Raw genomic sequence first — 21,973 nt, 5'->3', positions numbered from 1 at the left:
GCAAAGTGGGAAAAAAAGGCAGTTTCACCTTCTATCCATGAAAGGCTTATTTCTTATACTGAATTACCAGGCCACTCTCAGGGAAGTATTTGAACTTTTTCTCAACCTTCTAATTGGCCTGTATGTGAAATGTGTATGCTTCCTCAAATTTTTATCTTACAAATGAAGTCAGAATTATCTCTCTTAAATAAAAAACATCTCAATTGTTTCTTTTCAAAATGCCAATATGAAGCCTAAACATGACTTTCAGAATCTCAGAATTGGAAGAAAACTCGGGGGCATGGAGTCTAACTTGTACATGAAGAGAAATCCTTTCAACAGCGTCATGGTATTTAGGCTTGACCCATAACTTCCTAACAGAAAGCTGAAATGCTACTATTCATAGTTGCTTACTCAAAATTGTTATGGAACTCAACAATATACTATAAGCATTTATTAACTGCCTATTGTATGCAACATGGCACAATGGACAAAGTGCTAGACTTGAAGTCAAATCCTGCCTCTGACCCTTCTTAGTTGGGTGACCCTGGACAAGTCAATTAACGGGCTTCTCTTTCCTTTTCTGCTAACAATTTGACAATTTTCAATAAGCATTTATTAAGTATCTACTGTATGCAAGTCACACTGCTTGTTGCTACAGACACAGATAAAACAAAAATGGTCTCTATCTACAAGGCGTTTTTATTCTACTAATCAGGATGCCTGGAAGTCTCATAAAAGATACCAAGTAAAGGTCTTAATATAAAACATCCTGCTATTAAGTGGCGGCAGCAGCCACATACCCTGTCTCCTCTCCAGGCTAAACATCCCATCTGTTCTTGTTATGGTTCAGCCATTAGAACCTCATACCCCACATCTCTTGTCCTCCGATGAACAGTTACCCATTTGTCAATTACCTCTTAAAGAGCAGTTGTTAATAGAACTGTAATCAATGCTCCAATAACTAATAATAAGAGAAATGCAAATCAAAACAATCTTGAGGTTTTACCTCACAGGGCCACAAATAGCCAAAGATGATTAAAGATGGGAACGGTCAATGGTAGAAGGCTTGTCGAAAATAACCACTGTGGAGAGTAGTGTGGAATTATGGGAATGAAGTGGCTAAAACGTCCCCACCCTTTGACCCAGAGATTCTGCTGCTAGGCATATATCCCAAAGAGGTCAATGACAAAGAGTAAAGCCCCATATATCCCAAAATAATTACAGTAGCATGTTTTGTGGTAACAAAGGCTCCTGTAGGGGGAAAGCTTGAGTGATGTAAAAACAAAAGATGTTAACAAAAATCTTTTTTTTTTAAATGAACATAAAGGATGCTAACCTGTAGACTGCAAAGAGAGGAGGGTAACTGTTGGACATCCCAGAAATGACAGAGCCATGATTCAAAATCATCGAGATAGCTGGAAAATCTGGTCCCAGATTAACAAAATGAAACTGAACATGGAGACTATAAAGTCTGATGTTTAGGTTTAAAAAGGAAATAGTTTTCCAAGTACAGGAGAGTGGAGACCCAGCCAAGCAGAGGTTGTGTTTTCTCTCAAACGGAAATGTTAAGTGATTGACATAGGCCCATTGATGAACCAGGCATGTTCAGATGGGAAAACGGTTAAGCCCCTCTCTGTTTTATGCCCCTCAAAGAAGCCCCAGCCCAGCCCTGGTTTTACAGGGTGGGATGTTGAAAAACCAGAGTTAAGAACGCCTTCTCTCGGAAGTGGGCTACGTTTAAGATCGAGGTCACAAAAGAAGTGCCTTTGACAGCCTCCTTTGCCTTAATAAGAAAGTAATTAACCCCATCGAGTAAGAGTAATTGTCAGTTGAAACTCCTAAGACACAGGATGCATTCACCAATCAAACAGGCAGCTGTTTTATATCAAAGCCAAAACATTAACATGAAAAACTCCAGAAACACTGATAACCCACGGCAGTCTTGTTTTCTGTCTTTGAAATGACAATGTCATTGTAATTAATAAAAGTCATAATGCTCTTGCTTTAAATTTTTTTCCCTATTTCTATATTTACAGGCAAGGTATGATGACTCTAGATACTAATGTGGTTTTCATACAGAAATAAAGAACATCATGAACCAGGATGTGGGTTTGGATAGTGAGGGTTGGAAACAATATGTCAACATGTATAATATAGAAGTAAGATAATGAATAGAATGCAAGAAAGTTAATTAACCATACAAAACCTTGAAATAAGTAATATTGATGCAAATTAATTCTCTATTAATCTGTGAAAAAATTGTGAGTAAACATGTAATATTAATCAACTTAATTTAAAGGTAATATATCCCTTTTAGAATCTTCTAAACTACTTTATGCCTTTTTCAGCAGTGAGCAGAATAATCAAGGTTTGATATCTAACAGGCTACTCAATGATTAAAATTAATAATATTTACCATTGTTATTAATGATGTGGCAATCATTTAATATAGCAATTCCGGGAATACATTAATATATAAATAGATATCTGGGATAGTCAGATATTCATGGGCACAATACTGAGATTAATCAGTATAAATATATTCAAATGAGCAATGCAACTAATCAAATAGTGTAGAATCTTTTCTAATTAATGTTATAAATCATACATTTTAAAATTCCATCCTTTCTCCGTTAATTGACATGCACCCAAAGAATGAACAAATATGTATTAATAAGGAGGCTGGCAGCCCACAGCCTGTCTCTGGGCCATTTATCACCAGATGTAATAATACGTGGGCTGTGGCAGCGCGTGGCAGTACAGCTTAAGAATTCTAGGCCACACACTCCTGTTCCATGTGATTGGCTTGGCTGGCCCTTTCACCCCCTTTCATAATGGAGAGTGCTTCTGCTATATCCGTGGGATAATATTCCAGCACAGTCTAATCAAGGCCATTTTGTGAAAGTGGAGATGAAAGCTGAGAATGAGATTAAGTGGGAGAGCGGCACTGAGGGGTTGAGTGGGGGGGTCTAGACCTGAGTCCAAAGCCCCCCCATACTGCCAAGAACTTGTATGATTTGGGGCAATCTGTTCCCCGCTCTGCTGGGCCTCAATTTCTGCATCTGTAAAATGAGGGGATCAGGCTACAAGATCTCTAAGGGCCATTCTATTTCTGACATTCGATGACACACTAGGACCAAAATGGGCATCCATCTTGATTCACATTGGTCAGATGAGCCAAAACTAAGAGTAGAAATAATTTAGGACTACAAAGAAAGTATATTTTACTTTGAAAATAAAAGGAAGCAAAGAAAAAATAGGAAACACCCTCATCCAAGACTGTATCTATACACACATTCAAAGGAAGATTGGGGGTTGGGGATGGAGTGGGGTGGGGAACAACAACCAGTTTTAGCCAGTGATCAGCTGTTTTTCAAAGAGCCTGTTAGTAACCTGTTACTTGTTGGAGGTGGGAGTGGAGGAGACTTAATTTAAACCAGTATGTGTGAATCATATAACCAGAGAACCTGATGGATGCTTTCATGATGAATTGTCTAAAGACAGTAGGGGCATCTCAGGTCTCTTCACTTCCCCAGTGCCTAGTGCAGTGTCCGACATGTGGCAAATACTCAGGAAGTGTGTGCTGATGCATGATAATGCAGTTCATATGGGCAAGATCAGCTACAGGACCTTGGCTGACCACATCAATGAACCTCTCTGAGACCTAGCTCTTCCTTTGCCTCTAAGATGCCTGTTGGGCTCACTGAGAAGACCCTGGCTCTAAAGGTGGGAGAGACTTCAGATCTCATCAAGTCCAAACCTGAGGCCCACCACAATTAAATGACTTGTCTAAGGTCATACAGGTAGTTAAGTATTAGAGTCAGAATTTGAACCTAGGTCCTCCAATTATAGAGTCTCTGCCCCTCCATGATAGTCATAATGATATAAATAATGAATGAATATGATACAAAACACTAGTTAAGGCCTCTTTGAGAATAGCAATTAGCGTATGTCAAGTGTTTTGAAAACCTTAAAACACTACAGAAATGTAAATTGCTATAATTATTGCCATCATCCTCTGGACAGGAACCAAGCAAGGGAAAAACAGAGATTAAGGGCAGACTCAATATTAGAGAATAAACACCGATGGTGGACAAAATATGCTCCGATACACTCTAAAATGACTTCAGTTCCCTTTAGAATTATGTACTACCTAACTTATCGTTCCTAATTTCTGGACAGCTAAGTGGTGCCATAGGACGTAGAATGCTGGGCCTGAAGTCTGGAAGACTGAGTTCAAATCTGGCCTCAGACACTAGCTGTGTGACCCTGGGCAAGTCACTTCACCCTTCTGGCCTCAGTTTCCTCATCTATAAAATGAGCTGGAGAAGAAAATGGCCAACCACTCTAGTATCTTTGCCAAGAAAACCTGAAATGGGGCAGATCATAAAGAGATGGAAACAACTGAAAAATTACTGAAGAACAAAATTTCTGCTGAGCTTTGATTAAGCTCTGACACACTTCACCTCTTTGTGCCTTGAAATACCAATTAAGACTAAATCAAGAATCCCAAAGTCAGCTGTATCGTAGCTTCATTTTAACACGAGACATATGTAATATATAAATGTTATCATCCATTACACATGTGTAGCATGTATATGTACATGTACATATATAATGAAAGAGAACATTTTCCTCTCAAGTAACAAGTATCTTAGTCTCACCTACTGAGTTACTGAATCACACAATAATTACTACAGAAAATCTGGTTGTCATTTACAAAGGACCAGTCTTACGTTAAATAACACCTTCATTGATAATTTGTTTGGACAAATGTAAAAATGTTCTGTTCTGATCTGGAAATCCTTTTATTCTTAATGCCAGTTTCTTTTAGAATTTCGTTAGGGGCTACCATGCAGAGATATCTGATTATGAATGAGGAAAGGTGCTTTGAATAAATTGCAAGAAACAAGTACTTAACTTTTTTTTTCTTCTTTCAGGAAGCAATTTCCAGTGAATTGATGATATTTCCCTTTCCAAGCAAGAAGCTTTTATGCTTTTATTGGAATTAATTTCAGTTACTTCAATCTCATCTAGTCTTCAACTGATACTATATTTTCAGGATTCCTAGGTGAATGTAAACACCTCAATTATTAGATTTCAATCTGCCATCTGTATTGATGAATTGCTGTTCAGTAGACTTACACTGACTCAGTTGTTCCCATAATGCCTGTGAAGTAGCATTTTAAAGGAAATCTGTCATGTGTTTTGCTGACTACACAGAGAAGTGGCGGCTCTTTTTGCAAAGTTCCTTGTAGAGGCTGGGAAGGAACAAAGACAACTACGAGTTCTGGGTTGGGCTTGGTTTGTTTTTTTGTATGATTGGAAAAAAAGATGGGCTGGTCATGTAGCAGGAGGAAGGGATGCCCAGGGGACAGGCTGGGCATAGATCTAGAGGGAGGCCCCTTCCTGATACCCAACAGCTTGCCCCACCCTGGCAGATTCACAGGAACCCTCCAACAAGAGATGCACAGGAGGAAGGGGACAGGTGGTGATCTGGCATCATTGGAGGGAGTGTCCTCCACAGGGAGGCCACTGAGGTATTCCAGGGGTGCTTGGGAGATCACTAATAAGAGTAAAGGAGTTTCCAGCTCTCTTTGTGCATCCATTGCCCACTCTCTAATGGGAAAATTCTTTGGTTCTAAATTGTTTGAGATGACTCAAAGAGAAGTGCCATCCATTGGGAAAACTTTAGGAAAACCCTGCATATCAGCCTGCAAATGAATAAAGCAGGTGATTGGAAAGCCATTCTTCCCAAAGCACCAAGGGCTCTTGGACAAAAAAGATTCATTCACCAACGTTTTTTCTATAAATAGTGAGCTCCCTCAGAGTATTTAAAATACATGAGTCTTCAACTGAGATGATATTTTCAGCCCTGCTCAGTAAACATAAACACTTCAGTTTATAGTTTCAGAATCATAGAATTTTAGAGATGGAAGGGCTGTTAAGCTCATCTAAGCCAATATCTAAAAATGGTCCATTTTATGGATAAGGAGACTGAAGGCTGGGTTTGTCCAGGGTTATACAGTCAGTTAGCAGAGATGAGTCGAGAACCCCAACCTCCACTCTCCTTCACCATAGCACTCTGTTTTTACTACTTCTAAAAGGTCTTGAGACAGTTGACAAATTAACAAAGCATATGTATAAAATCTGACTCATACACAGCTTTCGAAGCCCATACCAATGTCATGAGATGAGAGAACATTATTATTCATACAATATGTCCTGATATGTATCTGTATCAATAGTCCTCATTTTCTTTCCACATCATCTCCATCACTCTCCAGACCCCCAAACCCTTTCTATTTAATAGCAAGATCCCTAAAATAATTTTCTTTATCTAACTTGAGACTCATCATGGAAATCTGTCAAATTTTAAAGGTGTGTATCTGAAGAATATCTATCTGTCTACTATACCACTCTATCTACCTGGAGAATTTATATTTATGAAATCAAGTTTTAAAGTTATAGGACATTCAAACATTCTAACAAATAAAACAGTCTTGCAAATAAGTACAACTACTTTATACAAGCCTACAAAACATTTAAACCAGCCCATCTTCTCCTGTGGCTAAGAAGCTAGAAGGCAAATAAAATGTCAATCCCTAGAACGCAAATGTCAAAATACAAAAAAAAAAGATAAGAAATCCAACCCAATTTAGGCTATTGTATTATTAGCTGTCATCCCAGCTCTCTGCTTTCCAGAATTCTGATGTACTGGTCTTCAAGATTTGGGGACAGAGGAGGTTAGCTCAGGGTTACTTTTCCATCTTTCTGCCCACTAAAAGGAAAGCATCCATAGAACCACTTTGGGCTGTATCACTTCAAACAAGAAGGCAATGGAATTCAAGTTGATTCTAAAGGAAAATGTTGCAGGTGAAAAAGCCCATCCGGCTAGCCACCTGTTTAGTGCCGCTAACAGGTGTACCAAACAGCAGGCCTTCCTCTGGGAAAGAAGACAAACTAAACCCAGCCAAAACAGACAAAGCAGCAGCTACGGGGACAGACCGGAACACAGCATCTGCTTCCTGGGCCCTGCACAACTGCCAGAGGAAGCCGGAGAAAAGGAAGAACAGGTAGGCAACATTTCTAATGTGAAAACAAATGTTTGAGTTCATTAAATAACACACTAGCTCCATTTACGTGCCATCAGGCTTTCTCCTAATCTCAACTGTGTACAGATATTTATTCATGTGCTCAAATCAAATATAACCTTAATACCGTCCGCCGAGTCTCAGTGGCGAGGCCACATAGAAGCCAAGCACTGTTCAAATGAGGTTGTCGTGGAATTTCCAGTCAAGGGACCTGTGTTATATTTGTATTTATTCATCAAGGCTTTATGCCTTGCCAATAGCCAAAGGTTTGGAGACAGTTTATAGGATTAAACGAAATGAGAAACAATCATTAAGAGATCCAAAACAGATCAGAGATTCTGAAGGAAGCATATTGGGGAGATGCCACCAGGCAGCAGAGAGGGACTGACAAGATGACTGGGTGCTACATTTGGTTCCAAGTTTCCAGGCGGCTAAGGAAAAAAGCATCAAACCCACCGGGCTTCATAATTTTGTTTTTCTGATCAAAGGAAACATGTAAAAATTTGTCTGCACAGGCAAACCTTTTTCCTGAAACCAAACTGAGCTGGTGACATATTTTTCGAAACCTTGTCTAAGGGACATTGGGCAACAGAGTCCACAGTGCCCTAGACTAGTTCAGCAAGACATGAAAGCTATTCAAGTGGACCCTCCTGGAAAAGGCTGGAGGCAAAACACTCTATGGTAAGTCAGCGTAGGCATTCTGCAGTGGGGAACAGAACTGAGATGACTTGGCCCAGATACCTTGCTCTCAGATGATTTTAACTAGGAGAATTTTTAGAAAATGTTAATGCATACTTTAACATGTCCTGTGTTATATCCTATGACCTTATGTGTGAGGATGGGCCATGCTGCCATTGGTCTCCATTTCGGCTCCGGCCACATCTTTTAGGGACACTTCAGAAAAACAAAACAAACAAAAAACAGTTCCGGATATAAGAAGGCTTACTCCTCAGCTTGTGGCTGTACCATAGATGGGAGGAAAGATGTGGCCAAATGGTAACTCTAAAGTAAGCAACAAAATCCTAAGTCTGAGCTGAATGGCTTTAAGGGAATGAAAGAAAAATGAAAAACAGTCATGGAAAAATTCACTTTTCTGTAATTCCTTCAGAAATAAATTCACCAAAGCAGAAGATATGCTTCAGTTGGATAGTAAAACTTCAGCTTCTTGCCATTATCAACTTCCACAGTTAATGTGCCCCCAACAGGATTTACATATGGTATAAGTGAAGTTGGGCTAACATGGACATTAGATAAATAGTGATATCAAAGTAAAGGCTCAGCAAGTGAATAGAATCATAGGTACTGGAGAGCAGAAGAGAGGTAACTGATAATGAATCCATACACTTAGGCCAGTGAGACAATGGCAAAGTACCATCAAGGACTTCTCATTTCGAATTTAATGAGCAATGGAGGGTCTCTCTTGTTAATTCTTCCTCCACAAAGAAATCTCCTGCTACCTCTGAAATGCTGTTAAGAAGTAAAAATAATAATAGCTGGTGTTTGCATGTCTCCTTAGGAGTTACTAAGTGTAATCACATTGCAGCCTCACAACAAGCTGCTGGAATAGGTACCTCAGGTATTACTACCGTTTCCATTTTAAAGATGAGAAAACTGAGGCTCTGAGGGGTTGAGACCCTTGCCCACCTAACAGGTAGAGGGGAGGTGGGATTTGAAGCAGGTGGTTCTGGACTCCACTCCCAGGGCTTTCCCCACTATGCCTCACCACCTCCATGAGGAGCCTAAGGAAGAGTCATTACAACCCTGAAGAATGAGGTCACGTGATGTGGAATGGCCATGGAAGTGCTTCCTCTCCATGTCATCCTTGTCGTGGTTTAGCTTTGGAAGAGACATCAGAGATGAGCTGAAACAAATCACTTTTATTCGTTTAAATTGGTGTCTTTAAGATTTGCCAAATGTTTTCCTGACAACCAGCTTATGATGCAGGTAACAGAAGTGTTAGCATTTCACACACGAGGAAGTCTTCCTACACTCCCATCTCTCACCCCTCACATCTAATCAGTTGCCAAGGCCTGTCAATTTCACCTTTGCTGCATCTCCTGTCAATTTCAATTTCACCTTTGCAGCATCTCTCCAATACTCCCCCTTCTCTCCTTGCACCCTGCCGCCACCCTGGTCCAGGCCCTCAACACCTCCCACCTGGACTACAGCACTAGCTGCTGAAAGGTTGGCCCGCCCCAAGTCTCTCCCCACTCCAATCCATCCTCCACTCAGCCACCAAAGCGGTTTTCCTAAAGCACAGGTCCAACCACGTCACCCCCAACATACTCTCAACCCCACTCAATAAACTCCAGTCACTCCTTATTGCCTCCAGGAACAATACAAAATGCTCTGCTTGACATCCTTCATAACCTAGTACCTTCCTTTCCAGTCTTCTTATACCTTACTCCCCAACATGTACTCTTCAGATCCAGTGAAATGACATCTTGACTATCCCTCAAACAATACCCTCCGTCTCTGGCTCTGGGCATTCTCTCTGGCTGTCCCCCGTGCCTAGACTGTTCTGCCTTCTCTGCTCTGACCACTGACCTATAAGTCCCAACCAAAATCCTCCCTTCGATTTCCTGTACATGTCTTTCCCAACCCCACTTAATTCAGTGCCTTCCCTCTGAGATTACCTCCAAACTATGAAGTAGTAAAGACACTTCTACAACATGTCAATATGTCCAATGAGGTTAACTGTCCCATTGGACAGTTAATGGTCGATCAGCTCTACGTGTTAGGAGTATTCTTTCTTCTAAAGTCAAAATCTGTTTCCTTATAACCCCTTCCCCACCCCTACTCTCCATCCTGTGTGGCCAACCTGTACCAGTCTATTCTCTTTCCCCAAGGGCCATTCCCTTAGTTAGAAGCAGCAAAAGCAAGAGTTGGGGCAGAGGATCTGAGCTCACTAGGAAAAGAGCCAATGGAGCATCCTAGGCTCTGACAGAAGGGACACAAGTCACCCATGTGCTGAAGACATGGAGACACGAGAAGGAACTAACCCCTTCATCCTGACATCACGAGGGTCTAAAAATAAGTGAGAGTCAGTGGAAATGGCAGGGAATGCAGACATACTAATGGAGCTTCACCACAGAGGTGCAGGATTCCTCAAGCATCCCCCCTTCTAGGTCCAAGTGTGTGCCTCACTATGGTACTCTTCGGTTAAAAAGCCATCCAGTTAGTTGTCTTGTGTGCTTTCCCTTGGTCCAGATCATTTTCTCAGGGAGAGAAGACTCTCAAGAGTCCAATGGAGAATTGTTAATGGAGATGCTTTATCTTGAAGTCATTTCTCCATTCCTTAAGGAGTTGCCCCTTGCAGAGACCATGACCTGGGTCACCTTCAAAGACTTGAAGACAGTTTCCATGTCCTTACCAAGTCTTCCCTCTCTAGGCTGAACATCCCTCACCCCTTCAGTTGGTGTTCCTGGGAGGTAGACTCGAGGGCCCTCATCTCCCCACTTGTCCTTCCCAGCCATTGCTCTACTTTGTCAATGTCCTTTCTAAAAGTGGCCCCCTACATCTGGACACAGAATTCTGGATGTGTCCCATTCCATTCTGTTTTTTGCATCAATCTAGAAGTAAAATCTGCCAGTATGCCTTTCCTCTGGCTGCCCACAGATCTCCTGTTAAGCTTCTCAGCTGAAGGGGAAAACAAAAGGCTGATTTGGACAAAGTCCTTGGTTTGGGATTGTGGCTTCATCAACATTGGGAACTCCTTTGAATCTGTTATACATCTGAGACTCTGGTGCAGTGACTTATCAAGGATCACTTAGCCCCTCTGTGTCATAGGTAAGGCTCAACCCAAGACTTCCTATCTCTGAGGCCAACTCTCTGGCCACTACAACATGATGACTCTACCAGATATCAGGAAAAACAATATCCATCCAGTCAATAATCAGTTTTTTAATGGTGTGTGTGTGTGTGTGTGTGTGCAAGTGTGTGTGTGTACAGTCTTAAAGCTCTCCTGAGTCAGCTTGGGAAAGGAATCTCACATATCTGGATCTCATTTTCCTCATCTGTAAAAAGGGAGATTGGGCTGTATAGGTCCCTTCTAACTCTAAATACATGATTCTATGATCTATCATATTCAAGGTTGCAGAGGAAAGCTTTTTACTCCATGTTGAAGCCCTCTCAAATGACTGAAAAAGGAAAACCATCCTCATGCACACTGCTTCCCTTCTTGCTCCCCTTTGCCCTGAGGACAGACATGCACATCCAGGACACCTTTCATCTTTCAGGTTACAGTCCAAGAGGCCTGACTGGCTGCTTCCAATGGACGGGCCCCACTCTCAGCAACTTCCTGATGATCTGCACAGCCAGTGGGTGTCCTGGGAATGCGCACACATGGGCTGAAGCACCTGGCTGCTCTGCTCCTCTGCTGTGTATGAATGAAGGTAGATGCGCCATGAGACACATCTACTGGTCAGTGGTATCTCCTCTCCATTGGTCTTGGGGCTGTAACAGTTACTGCTGACAACCTCCAACAGCCATTGGAAGGGAAACCTCAGATAAAATGCAGGAGAAATGCATTGTGGACAGAGAGCCATTCTTACAAATCCTGTACTAAACACGCCAAGGAACACCAAGCTTTTAGAACTGTGAAGAAACGTGATTCAAATTTGTATGGGGCCCATAAGTAGAAAATACCAATTTAACAAGCGAAGGGATTCAAAACACTATGCAGTCTTTAGCAGGCTTCTGTTGGGCAGATTGACGTGGTTTATAGACTGGTTGTGCATGCCTAATGACAGTATGATACATTATAGTTAAGACAGTACAAGTAGTTAAATCGTGATAGCAAACTTCCCTGTGAATTTCCTTGTTTTTATTACTTTCTGACATACCAATGCACTCTTTAAAATCGCTTGTGTGAGGGGAATGCTAAGAGCATGTTTTTATTGAAATTTATTTTCTGCACATTTCATAAATCTGTGAGTTTCCATTTGAATGCTTAATAAATCAGCAATAAATCAACAAAGCATTGTCTGGAGCCCAAATTGTGTGACATGTCCCCATTGAACGTATTCCCCCACTTTTGAGCACATTTAAATTGTAAATTTAAGTATAGTTCTAAACATTTACAACCCCAAAGGGAGAAATGAGCATCTCACTCTAAGACAGGGAGACCCTACCCCAATGCTGGAGAGCCACCTAGTGGAGATAAGCTGCCAACACCAGCAGGAGGCCATCGCTGTAATTACCATCCAGCACCATTTAGCAGTTTTTCAGAAGAAACTAGAAATGTGGTTCCCCTGCTATCAACGTGCCCATGATTCTTTTCTTATGGACTCACTGCTGTTCTAGAAGGGGGATAATTCTTCCCTGTGTAAGGTAAGAGTGACTCAGTTGCCCCAGTCCTGGGGTCCTGGCCTAGGGACCCAGGAGGAGGAGATGCCCACCTGCATAGCCCCATGCCCTGACTCCCTCACTTGCTGCTCGCCACAACGGAGTAACTATGGACTCTCCCAGTGATGAGGCAGACAGAGAGACCAAGACCTGCTGATGAGCCAGGTGGCCAACTGGGCCGTGCCGGCTTAGGGTCCTGAGCCTTCCCATGAACCTTCAGGGGACGCGGCTTAGGACTACGCGGACAAGCCAAAAGGTGCAGGCAGATAAAGACCATAAGTCACTGGAAGGTCACTTGCTGTTGGCAAAGCATTTTGTTATTTTCACGGCCATTTGTTTTTCCTGGGGAAGGAGAAGAAAGCACTTGAAAATCGCCCCAGTGCGGCATTCTGGGGACTGGAGCATGGCAGACATGTTAACAGATAGATAATCAGCAGGAGTAGCTTTCTACTTCCTGGATTCACGCATGAATGGCATTCTTGCATTTCTTGGGCAATGAGAGACGACAGATCATGTGTTCCCAGGGACGCTAGAGGAGGGCCTGCTCTCCTGTGTGAAAACCTGCGCCTTAAATCTTACTTCTGCCAGTCTTCCTGCTTACCTCAATGAAATACTGCCGTAGATGATCAAAACAGGTTTCCCGGAAGCCAAACACTGTGATTAGTCTAGAATGACAATATCATTCCCACTGGCTGAATTCCTTTTTTCACTCTGAGCCCAATACCTCCTGACGGCTCCAGGTCTGAAGGGCACGGTAATGTACCCTCTTTGCAGGGAAGAAAACTCTCCATTAGCCACTTCTCTGTGTGTGTGGAAGGGAGCCAGCGAAAGCAAATTCTCATTCTTACATGAACCTAGCAAGGGTTTCTCCTTGTGGCTTCCTTCCACTGTGGCCTCTGATCTGAGGTTTAGAAAATAAAACAATTTGTATCTACTATAGAAACAACCTGAAGGCAGATTGTACTGGGGCCATGAGATAATTTTCTTCTCTCCAACAGGTGAAGCACCCTGAAGACGGTGCATTTTATAAAACTCTAAGATCATTTTACCCAAAGTGTAACTGCTTCAAATTAGCAGCAAGAGTTCCTCCTTGAAATGATGGGGAAACGCAACACTTGCCATTAAATTAATTCATGTAGCAAAGACTCACGAGTGCCCTATTGTTACTATGGGATGGTGAGATGAATGGGGAAAGGCCCTCATGGAAATTCTGTTCACATGGAATTCTCTGCTTTCCCAGAGTAGAAGGCTGATGAGCCAGCTCACGGGCTATACAGAGTTAATGATGGGTGGAGGACCTGCGAAACCATCTCATTCAACCCTTAAATTGGCAGGTGAAGGAACTGAGGCCCGCAGCAGGGAAAGCACTAGCCCAAGGCCACACAGGCCCATTGCCATACTGAGATCTGCTAGGATGTGGCCTTCCCCTCCCTGGAGGGGCCCCTCACATGACATCCCTGAGGAGGCTTCCCAGATACCTCGTAAGTCGATCCGTCTGCAGAGTGCAGCACCCCGTGCCCCTGTCGCTGGTCCAGAATCCAGTCTCCTTCATATTTATCGCCATTGCTAAATCACAGAAAGAGAGGAATCAGGCTGGAGACAAGAGGCTGACCAGTTGGTTAGACAGAACGTTCTGCTGGCCCAGGCCTTTCCACCTAGTCACCTGCTGTTGGATGGCAAATGCTTCCCTCACGAAAATGGAATCCTATGGAAGACGAGTTGATGGGACGCACAACAAGATTTTGGCACTCGCCTTGGGAAGTGGGAGACCAGCTGACAGGGAGTGATTCAGATTGATTCCTGTGACTAGTGTTCAAGACTTTTCCACCAGCGACTGAAGCAAAAATAGATACCGCACAGATGGTTCTTTATGAAATCCTACCTTTTGCCTCATCCCTGATTTTGGAAGGCCCACAAAAAGGAAAAGTCCCGATAACCTTGCTGTGAAGTCACTCACATGAAAGGCTGTGATTCTTCAGACAAAGGCTGGTACAGGCCTGCTTACAGAACAGGAAGAGCAATATATTCCTAACTATTGGGAGGTCACCAACATGCTTCATTTCCAGCAATGCAGACTGTCTCATTCTGTTGAAAAGGTATGGTGTTGGCAAGTTCCAATAAAAGGAACGTAGAAGAATAAAAAGGAAAAGGTGGCTCCATATTTTTCAGTTGATTAACTAGTTTTTACTGCATATAAGCATGCCACAAGCAGAATTTTGCATATGAGAATCTGCCTTAAGAATTTGTTTTAAATATGTTTAAAACATATAACATTATGCCTTGCTTCTGAAAGGAGAAAGCCTATATATTGCCAGAGAATGTCATCTTTCAGATTGCTTACAAGCTTTCCTTGTATAATCTACATAGATATTGAGTGATCTTGAGACTATTACCAACATAGACACTCTAGGAGAAGGTTGCAAGGTTTGGGCAGGGTGGGAGGAGGCAAGAGGTTGGTTTTTTTTTAAAGGTTATATATTTTTTCTTATTAAACAAGCATGGTGATGACTGAGTTTAACAAAGAAGCAAGCAGTTTTTAAAAATGTATTTTAACTAGCATATGAGTGTTATGGAAAAGGAATCAAAACTATGGCAAAAAGTGTTTTTTTACACATAAGCATTCTTCACAATATATGATTCTAAACACACACACATACACACACAAGTCGAAAACAGTTCTATCAATTATGAAATATGTCTAAAGTGTTCAAAGAATTTACTAGGTATAGCTAGGGAAAAATGCACAGGAGGAAGCCTAGGCTTTGTGAATTTGGGCCCAGATTTGTTTCTCATCTTTTTGGACTTCACACAATATTTCATTAGGAGATGGATAATTTTCTTAGGGATCATGAAGCAAACAGACTTACTTGAAGATCATCTGTCCCACACCATGCTTTTTATTTTCATGAAATGAGCCTTGGTAAACTTGTCCATTTTTATCAATGAGAGACCCATACCCTAAAGAAAAGAAAAAAAAATAAATTCCATACACACGACAAAAAAAAATCATGCCTTATGGCTATGATAAAAATCTGTTAGCTCTAGCCAAGTTGGATTTTTTTGGTTTTGTTTTTGTTTTTTTTTAACTACAGAAGAAATCTTCACTTCACAATAAGGACAGGGATGCTTTAGTTTGGGTGGTCCATTTAATGGGTTTTTGTTTGAAAGTACAAATCTCAAGAAAATACGGTTTCATCAAAATTTTTTGCTGTTTTCAGGTGGTTCTGAAAACCCCAGAAATGCCACGGGAATATTTCCGTTGTCATTTCTCCTTTCTGACAAAAACCAAAAGAAAACAAAACTGAAGCACTGCAGGTAGCTGGATTAACTTTTAACCAAAACTATTTAAATCACAGTTTCTGACCGTGGGAGCCTTTCAGTAACAATAGTCAAAGTCCTATTCTAGGGGTTAATGTAATTTACACCTCCAAGTGATTACCTATTTTTAAAAGATGCCAAATTAAATCCAAATGTTTCTTCATCACTTTCAGCTATTTAACAACTTATTTAAACTGAAATTATTACAGATTCTGAGATTTAAGAAATTACAGATAATCCCTCAAATTATAAAGTCACAGGATATTGAATGGCACCTTCTTTTTACAGATGAGAAAACTAGGCACAATAGGATGAGTGTGTCTATACTTCCTAAAGAATTCTTAAAGTGGGCCCAGATTGCTGTTCTTCACACAAACTGCTAGAAGGTAGATGCCATTATTATACCCAGATGAGGAAAATAAGGCTAAAGGAGGTAAGTGATTTGCTTGGGGTCACACAGCCAGTAAGTCTCTGAGGTCATATTTGAACTTGGGTCTTCCTAACTCCAAGCCCAGAGCTCTAGCCCCTATCCTAGCTAGATATACAACAAGGTTGTGAGTCCTTTTGACTGGCTGGCTGGTGCCGCCTTTGATAATTTCAGAAAAATTACTAAGAGAAGAGGACTTAGAGGGAAAGAAAATGAGTTTTGTTTTAGACCTGTTGAGTTTGAGGTGCCTATAGGACATCCAGTTCAAGAGTTTAAGATGTTCAAAAGATAACTGGTACTGTGAAACTGTAGCTCAGGAGAGAGCTTAGGAAGAGAGCTAGATATAAAATATAATATATATATATATATAAAATCTGCTTTCTCCTGAATTATGTGTGTATATATGTATCTTTATATATAGATATCTATCTACACAGCTTTATCTATAGACATAAACAGCAAAATATATAGTGATATATGTAACTATATCAGGATACATATATTATATAATGATATCTATCTATCTATCTATGAATCATCTACATAAAAATGATAATGGAACCCATGAGAATTGGTAAGATCACCAATCGAGATAATACAGAGAAAAAGGCCCAGCACAGAGCCTTGGGGACTTCCACCAGTAATTGGAGTAAATTGGATAAAGAATGAGCAAAGGAGACTAAGAAGGACTAGTTGGACAGATGGGAGGAGACCCAGGAGAGAGCAGTGTCATGAAAACATAGAGTATCCAGGAGGAAAGGGTGATCGAGAGTGTCCACTACAGATGGGTGGGCCAAGAAGAATCAGAACTAGGAAAGGCTAAAAGAAAATAAGGAAAGAGCTGGGCTACTTTGGTAAAGAAAAACAAGCCATCATTGTCTTTCAGCCAGAGACCCTTAACTGGAACCTATATTTTTGTAAATCATTATTACAAATTTTATTGTTGTGACATTCAGAGTTTCTCTGTGTCTTTCACAATGAACAAGCCTTCTCTCTCACATTTGGTTATGTCTCTTTTATCTTCAGCCTGTAATCTATCAGAAGGGGAAGTTTTGAGTGTTTTACCAGAATGTGGTCACTGGAAACTCAACAAACTACATAGGGACAACAAACTACATTGGGGTAGATGACCTTCAAAATAAGGGAGTTAAACACAAAGGTACAGAAGAAAATAGAATATATAGACATATTGTTATCTATTAGGAGATAAATTGAAAAATGGAATCGTTTTGCAAAGATTACACTTAGGATACTTAATATGACAATCAGTTTGTGTTTAAAATAAAGTATGCCTGGATTTACAAGAGCTATGGGAGGGATGTTGGGTGAAATGTCATTATGGATAGAGGGCCAGCCTTGGAGTCACAAAGACTGCCATAGTTTTATGACTATGGGAAAGTCACCTAACCTCTCAGCATCCCAGGAAACTCTCTAAGACCAGGACACAGAGGAGTGGCCAATCTGCATGTGTGGAGGGATTCTCTACACCAGTAGGTCCCCATATTGACAAAACCTCAGGCACAAACCAAAAACAAAAAAACAAAACAAAACAATAGAAAGATTGTCATACATTCATCCATTGCCTCCTATTTATCAAGAAAGTTGATATAAGAAAGCAAGCTTTTGACAGTGAGCTTACACTGTCTCCAGATCCTGATCTAACTGGAGGCTGAATCAGCCTAAGTTCCATTCCTATGAATTTGGGTGACACCAGAGCTGAGCATAAACTTATCCAAACTGCCTCATGGATACTGAGATAGGAAAAGACTCCAACCCATTTCACTGTGTTTCCAAAGTTGAATGTGCAAGTCATGGCTGAGGAAGTCACCCAGAGGCAGCCGTGACCTGACCAGACTCTGTCAAAAAAGCCAGAAATCTTTGGGGATGGGGGACATCAAAACATTTACTTGAGGCTAGATTTGGCAATGAGCAGCTTCTAGACAATTATAAATAATGGTTAATTATGCTTAAACAAAAACATACCTTCTCTCACTCCGTGGGAAAATTCCCCTTCATATTTTCCACCATCTTTGTACCTCATTATTCCTTGTCCTTGAAGTTCACCTAAAACAAACTGCCCAGAATAGGTGTTTCCTGGAATTAGATAAAAGAGAAAGGAAAAAGGTATTTTCAGATTCATTAATGGTTTTTCTTTTGTTTTTCATTTTTGTTTTTAATGTCCCGGGTGCTATAACAATGAGATTCTTGCTTTTAGACCAATAGTGGCCAACACTATACTGTTGGAATGAATCACTGATATCTTTTTTATTACCTACTCTGTGTAATGAATGGGAGAACAGGGTCATTAGGTCTTTATTTTAAAACTAATGAATCATAATCCATGATCCCTGAGGTTGGGAAAACTAAAGGCCCTTAAAAGATTCAAAGAAACATTTCTGATCCCTTTCATGGTTAGTGTAGGAAGTACCACAATGTCGTGTTTCCCTTGGCCCATGTGCACGCATGTGTGTGTGTGTGTGTGTGTGTGTGTGTGTGGTCCTTTTCATTTTCTGTATCTGTGCCTAGAAACATGAAGTGTGTCTATGGATGTACTACTCTACCTGAAGGCATGGTATAGGTCCAAATCAGTCACAGAATACCTGATCTGCTCTGTATTTACTAGGGAACAGAAATCAGAACTCCCACAGAGGATGCTCTTGTGAGAGTTTGTACCAAATTCTTTAAGAATTTTTTTCTTAGACACAGCAAATCCTGACAAACCTGAAAACTCATTTTATGCTAGGGTTCCTGATTACGCAGAGTTTAATGTTCTTGATTATGATATAAAGCTGATGCCTAATACCTTCCGTTCTTCCTCTCTCACTTCCCTACAGATGAAATGTGTCTTTAATAACTTAAAAGAAAAAAGGGAAAAAAGAAAGAGGAGTTAACTGTTCTTTTCCCTCACCACAAAGCGAGTTAGGGAAATCCAATTTGCCAACAGGGATATAATCTCTCATATATGAAGATACTCTGTAGGGTCTCGTTGAGCTGAATGGAATCAAACGGTATGCTGAGAATCTCAGCAGTCTTAATTCAGAGAGTATTGACTTAACTTCTCAAGGGTTTTCACCACTGTATGCATGGGGTTCCTTGTACAATACAGGTGCTGCAGACAATCTTTCGTCTCAAGTTATAGATAGAAAACCCTTCCTGGGCCCTTCAAAAGCTGAGGATCCACTGACAATACAGATGTTTTATGAAAATTAGCAAAAAAAAACCCACCACACTCCAAAGAAAGCTGACCTGATGATGCCCAGTAACGCTGTCCCCTTCCTATGATCTCACCATTTACAAATTCGCCTTCATAGTAACTTCCATCCTTAAATAACAATTTTCCATGACCTAAGGAAATGACAATAATAGTTCACATTTATTTAGTATTTTTAAGGTTTGCAAAGTGATTCATATACATCATTGTAATTCAAATTCCAGCTTAGTAAAATATGAAAACCTTTTACCTATAATAATAAATATTCAGGCTTCGGAACTGGGAACTTGGCCTCAAGATCTGTTGGTTCTTTTATCTGGGCCCTCCACACAAAGTTATCATGTGACCTTTCAAAGTCACTGGAATACAGAGCAGTCTGCAGAGAACATAGCAGCCCAGGTACTTCTACAATGCTAACCAGAATATTACTAAGCATTTTGATATCATTGTGCCTCAGTCAAATGTGTATGATGGTGATAAAGGCATTAAAATGCAATTACTATTTAGCTTAGGATTCTTCAAGAACCTTCTAGAAATGCCCACAGAATATACATTTGATAACTGTTATCTCTATTAGTATGAGGACAAAATGAAAACATGTTCAGTAGCTGTAGTAATATTACAGAATGAGTGAAGAAAAAATGATTTTTTTTAACAAGTCCTTCATCCAGGTAAAGCTTTGAGAAAACAAATTGTGGGACAAGATAGTCAAATTGAAACTGAGCAAAATCTCAGAAAGGACACAACATAGGTCCGATTCATTGAAAAGAATGCCAATTACTAAACATTCGGTAAATATTTCCTACAGATTCTTCCATACAAGTCTCTCATTTTCCAGCTTCCTGGGCTGCTGTTTGAGGAGATGGCTACAAAGCCCAGAAGATGCTATCATCTTAGAAGATTAAGCCAACATTTGAAAAGCTATTTTTTTCATTTTTTATTAGACTATGAACCAGTTTTCATTTTCTGTTGACAATGGTTGCACCTCTTGTTCTTACCATGTTTCTTCCCATCTCTCCATTCTCCCTCATATCGAAAGAAAGTATTTTGATACAGATAGTGCCCATAACCTGAAGACAGAAGAGAAGCCAGATGTATTTCCAGTCAGTTCAATGAGCATCTATCACATACTTAGGATGTGCCAGGCACTGTACCCAGGCTGAGGATATGAAGTCCCAAATGGGCATTTGGTCCTTGCCCTCAAGTTTACACTCTATTGATTGTATTTCCTTTCTCCCCCCTGCCTCTGCTGCTCTGCCCCTCCCAAGGTATAATGAACACATCGAATCTCACTGTGCTGTGACTCCAACCTTGGATACCCTGTTCTGGCAGCCCCCTTCACCTCCCTGTTGCAGGACTAAACTCATCCCAAAGCTTTCCTTTGTAGAGTGCAGAGATTGGACTTCCAGCAGGCTCTACCCTCCCCCTGTATGGAACAAGATGCCTGGCACCCTGGGGTCCCCTCTCCCCTTTCAGCTTCCTTTTAGGTGTGTCGGCCAAGCACTGTTCCTAACCATAAATGATGCTTAGTAAATAGGTCTTGCATTGAACTGAGTCTTGATCCTCATTCTACCTGCCTCCCTGCTCCCTCTCAGATCTCCTTTGCTGGTCCATGTGATGTCAGTGTCGGCATACCCCCAAAGTTCTGCCCTGGATCTCTAACTTTTGCTCTCTACACTCTTTTTAGATAACCCCATCAGTTCCCACAGGTTCAGTTATTGTCTCTATTCTGTATCTGCCAGACTCACACATTTAGCCCTCGTGCCCTAGTCTCCGGCAGCGAGGTGGTACCATGGTACAATAGAGCACCCAGCCTAGAGTAAGAAAGACTCATCTTCTTGAATTCAAATGTGGCCTCAGACACTTCCCATCTGTGTGACCCTGGGCAAGTCACTTAACCCTGTTTGCCTCAGTTTCCTCATATGTAAAACAAGCTGGAGAAGAAAATGGTGAACCACTCCAATACCTTTACCAAGAAAACCCCAAATGGAGTCAAGAAGAGTAGGACATGACAGAACAACAAATTGAGGCAAACGGGGATAAGTGACTTGCCCAGGTCATTTACTAGCTACAAGTGTCTGAAGTCAGATTTGAATTCACAAAGTTGGGTCTTCCTGACTCCAGGCCTGAAGCCCCCTAGCTGACCCCCCCATCTCTAATACCTGCTCCAAACCATGCAGCTTCCATCTACCCCAGCCTTCCTCTCTCCTCTTCTTCCCCTGAGAAACTTGGACTCCATCCCGGGCTCTTCTACCTAATCAAGCAGTAAGAATTTAAGCATCTATTATGGTCTCAGATACTTTGCAGCTATGTAACCCTAGGCAAGTCAGTTAACCCTGTTTGCCTCAGTTTCCTCATCTATAAAATGAACCAGAGAAGGAAATGGCAAGGCACTCCAGTATCTTTGCCAAGAAAACCCCAAATGGGGTCACAAAGAGTTGGACATGACTGAAAAACAACTGAATAACTGAACAAGCCCCAGTCTCTCTCCTGAGCTCCACTCCCCACACTGCCAACTTTCTAGTGGACATTTCAAACTGGCTGTCCCATGGGCATCTCAAACTCAGTAAGTCTCAAACACAATGCATTAGCTTC

The 21,973-nt window shown here is 41.2% G+C and overlaps 1 protein-coding gene across 1 annotated transcript in view; it reads right to left on the bottom strand.

Annotated features, from left to right (window-relative positions):
* Positions 1-21,565, bottom strand: part of MORN1 (MORN repeat containing 1) — a 44,339-nt gene extending 22,774 nt beyond the window's left edge. The window contains exons 1-6 of the mRNA XM_036743641.1: positions 21,541-21,565; positions 20,377-20,448; positions 19,414-19,512; positions 18,151-18,261; positions 15,290-15,380; positions 13,901-13,988 (exon numbers count right to left, since the gene is read on the bottom strand). Coding sequence (XP_036599536.1) covers positions 13,901-13,988; positions 15,290-15,380; positions 18,151-18,261; positions 19,414-19,512; positions 20,377-20,448; positions 21,541-21,565 — 486 coding nt within the window. The remainder of the gene's footprint in view (positions 1-13,900; positions 13,989-15,289; positions 15,381-18,150; positions 18,262-19,413; positions 19,513-20,376; positions 20,449-21,540) is intronic.
* Positions 21,566-21,973: the final 408 nt, after the last annotated feature.

This window comes from Trichosurus vulpecula, chromosome 2 (genome assembly GCF_011100635.1).
Source record: "Trichosurus vulpecula isolate mTriVul1 chromosome 2, mTriVul1.pri, whole genome shotgun sequence".
NCBI classification, from domain to species: Eukaryota; Metazoa; Chordata; class Mammalia; order Diprotodontia; family Phalangeridae; genus Trichosurus; species Trichosurus vulpecula.
Note: the sequence above shows the minus strand (reverse complement) of the source record. Positions and strands in the feature narration are given on the sequence as shown.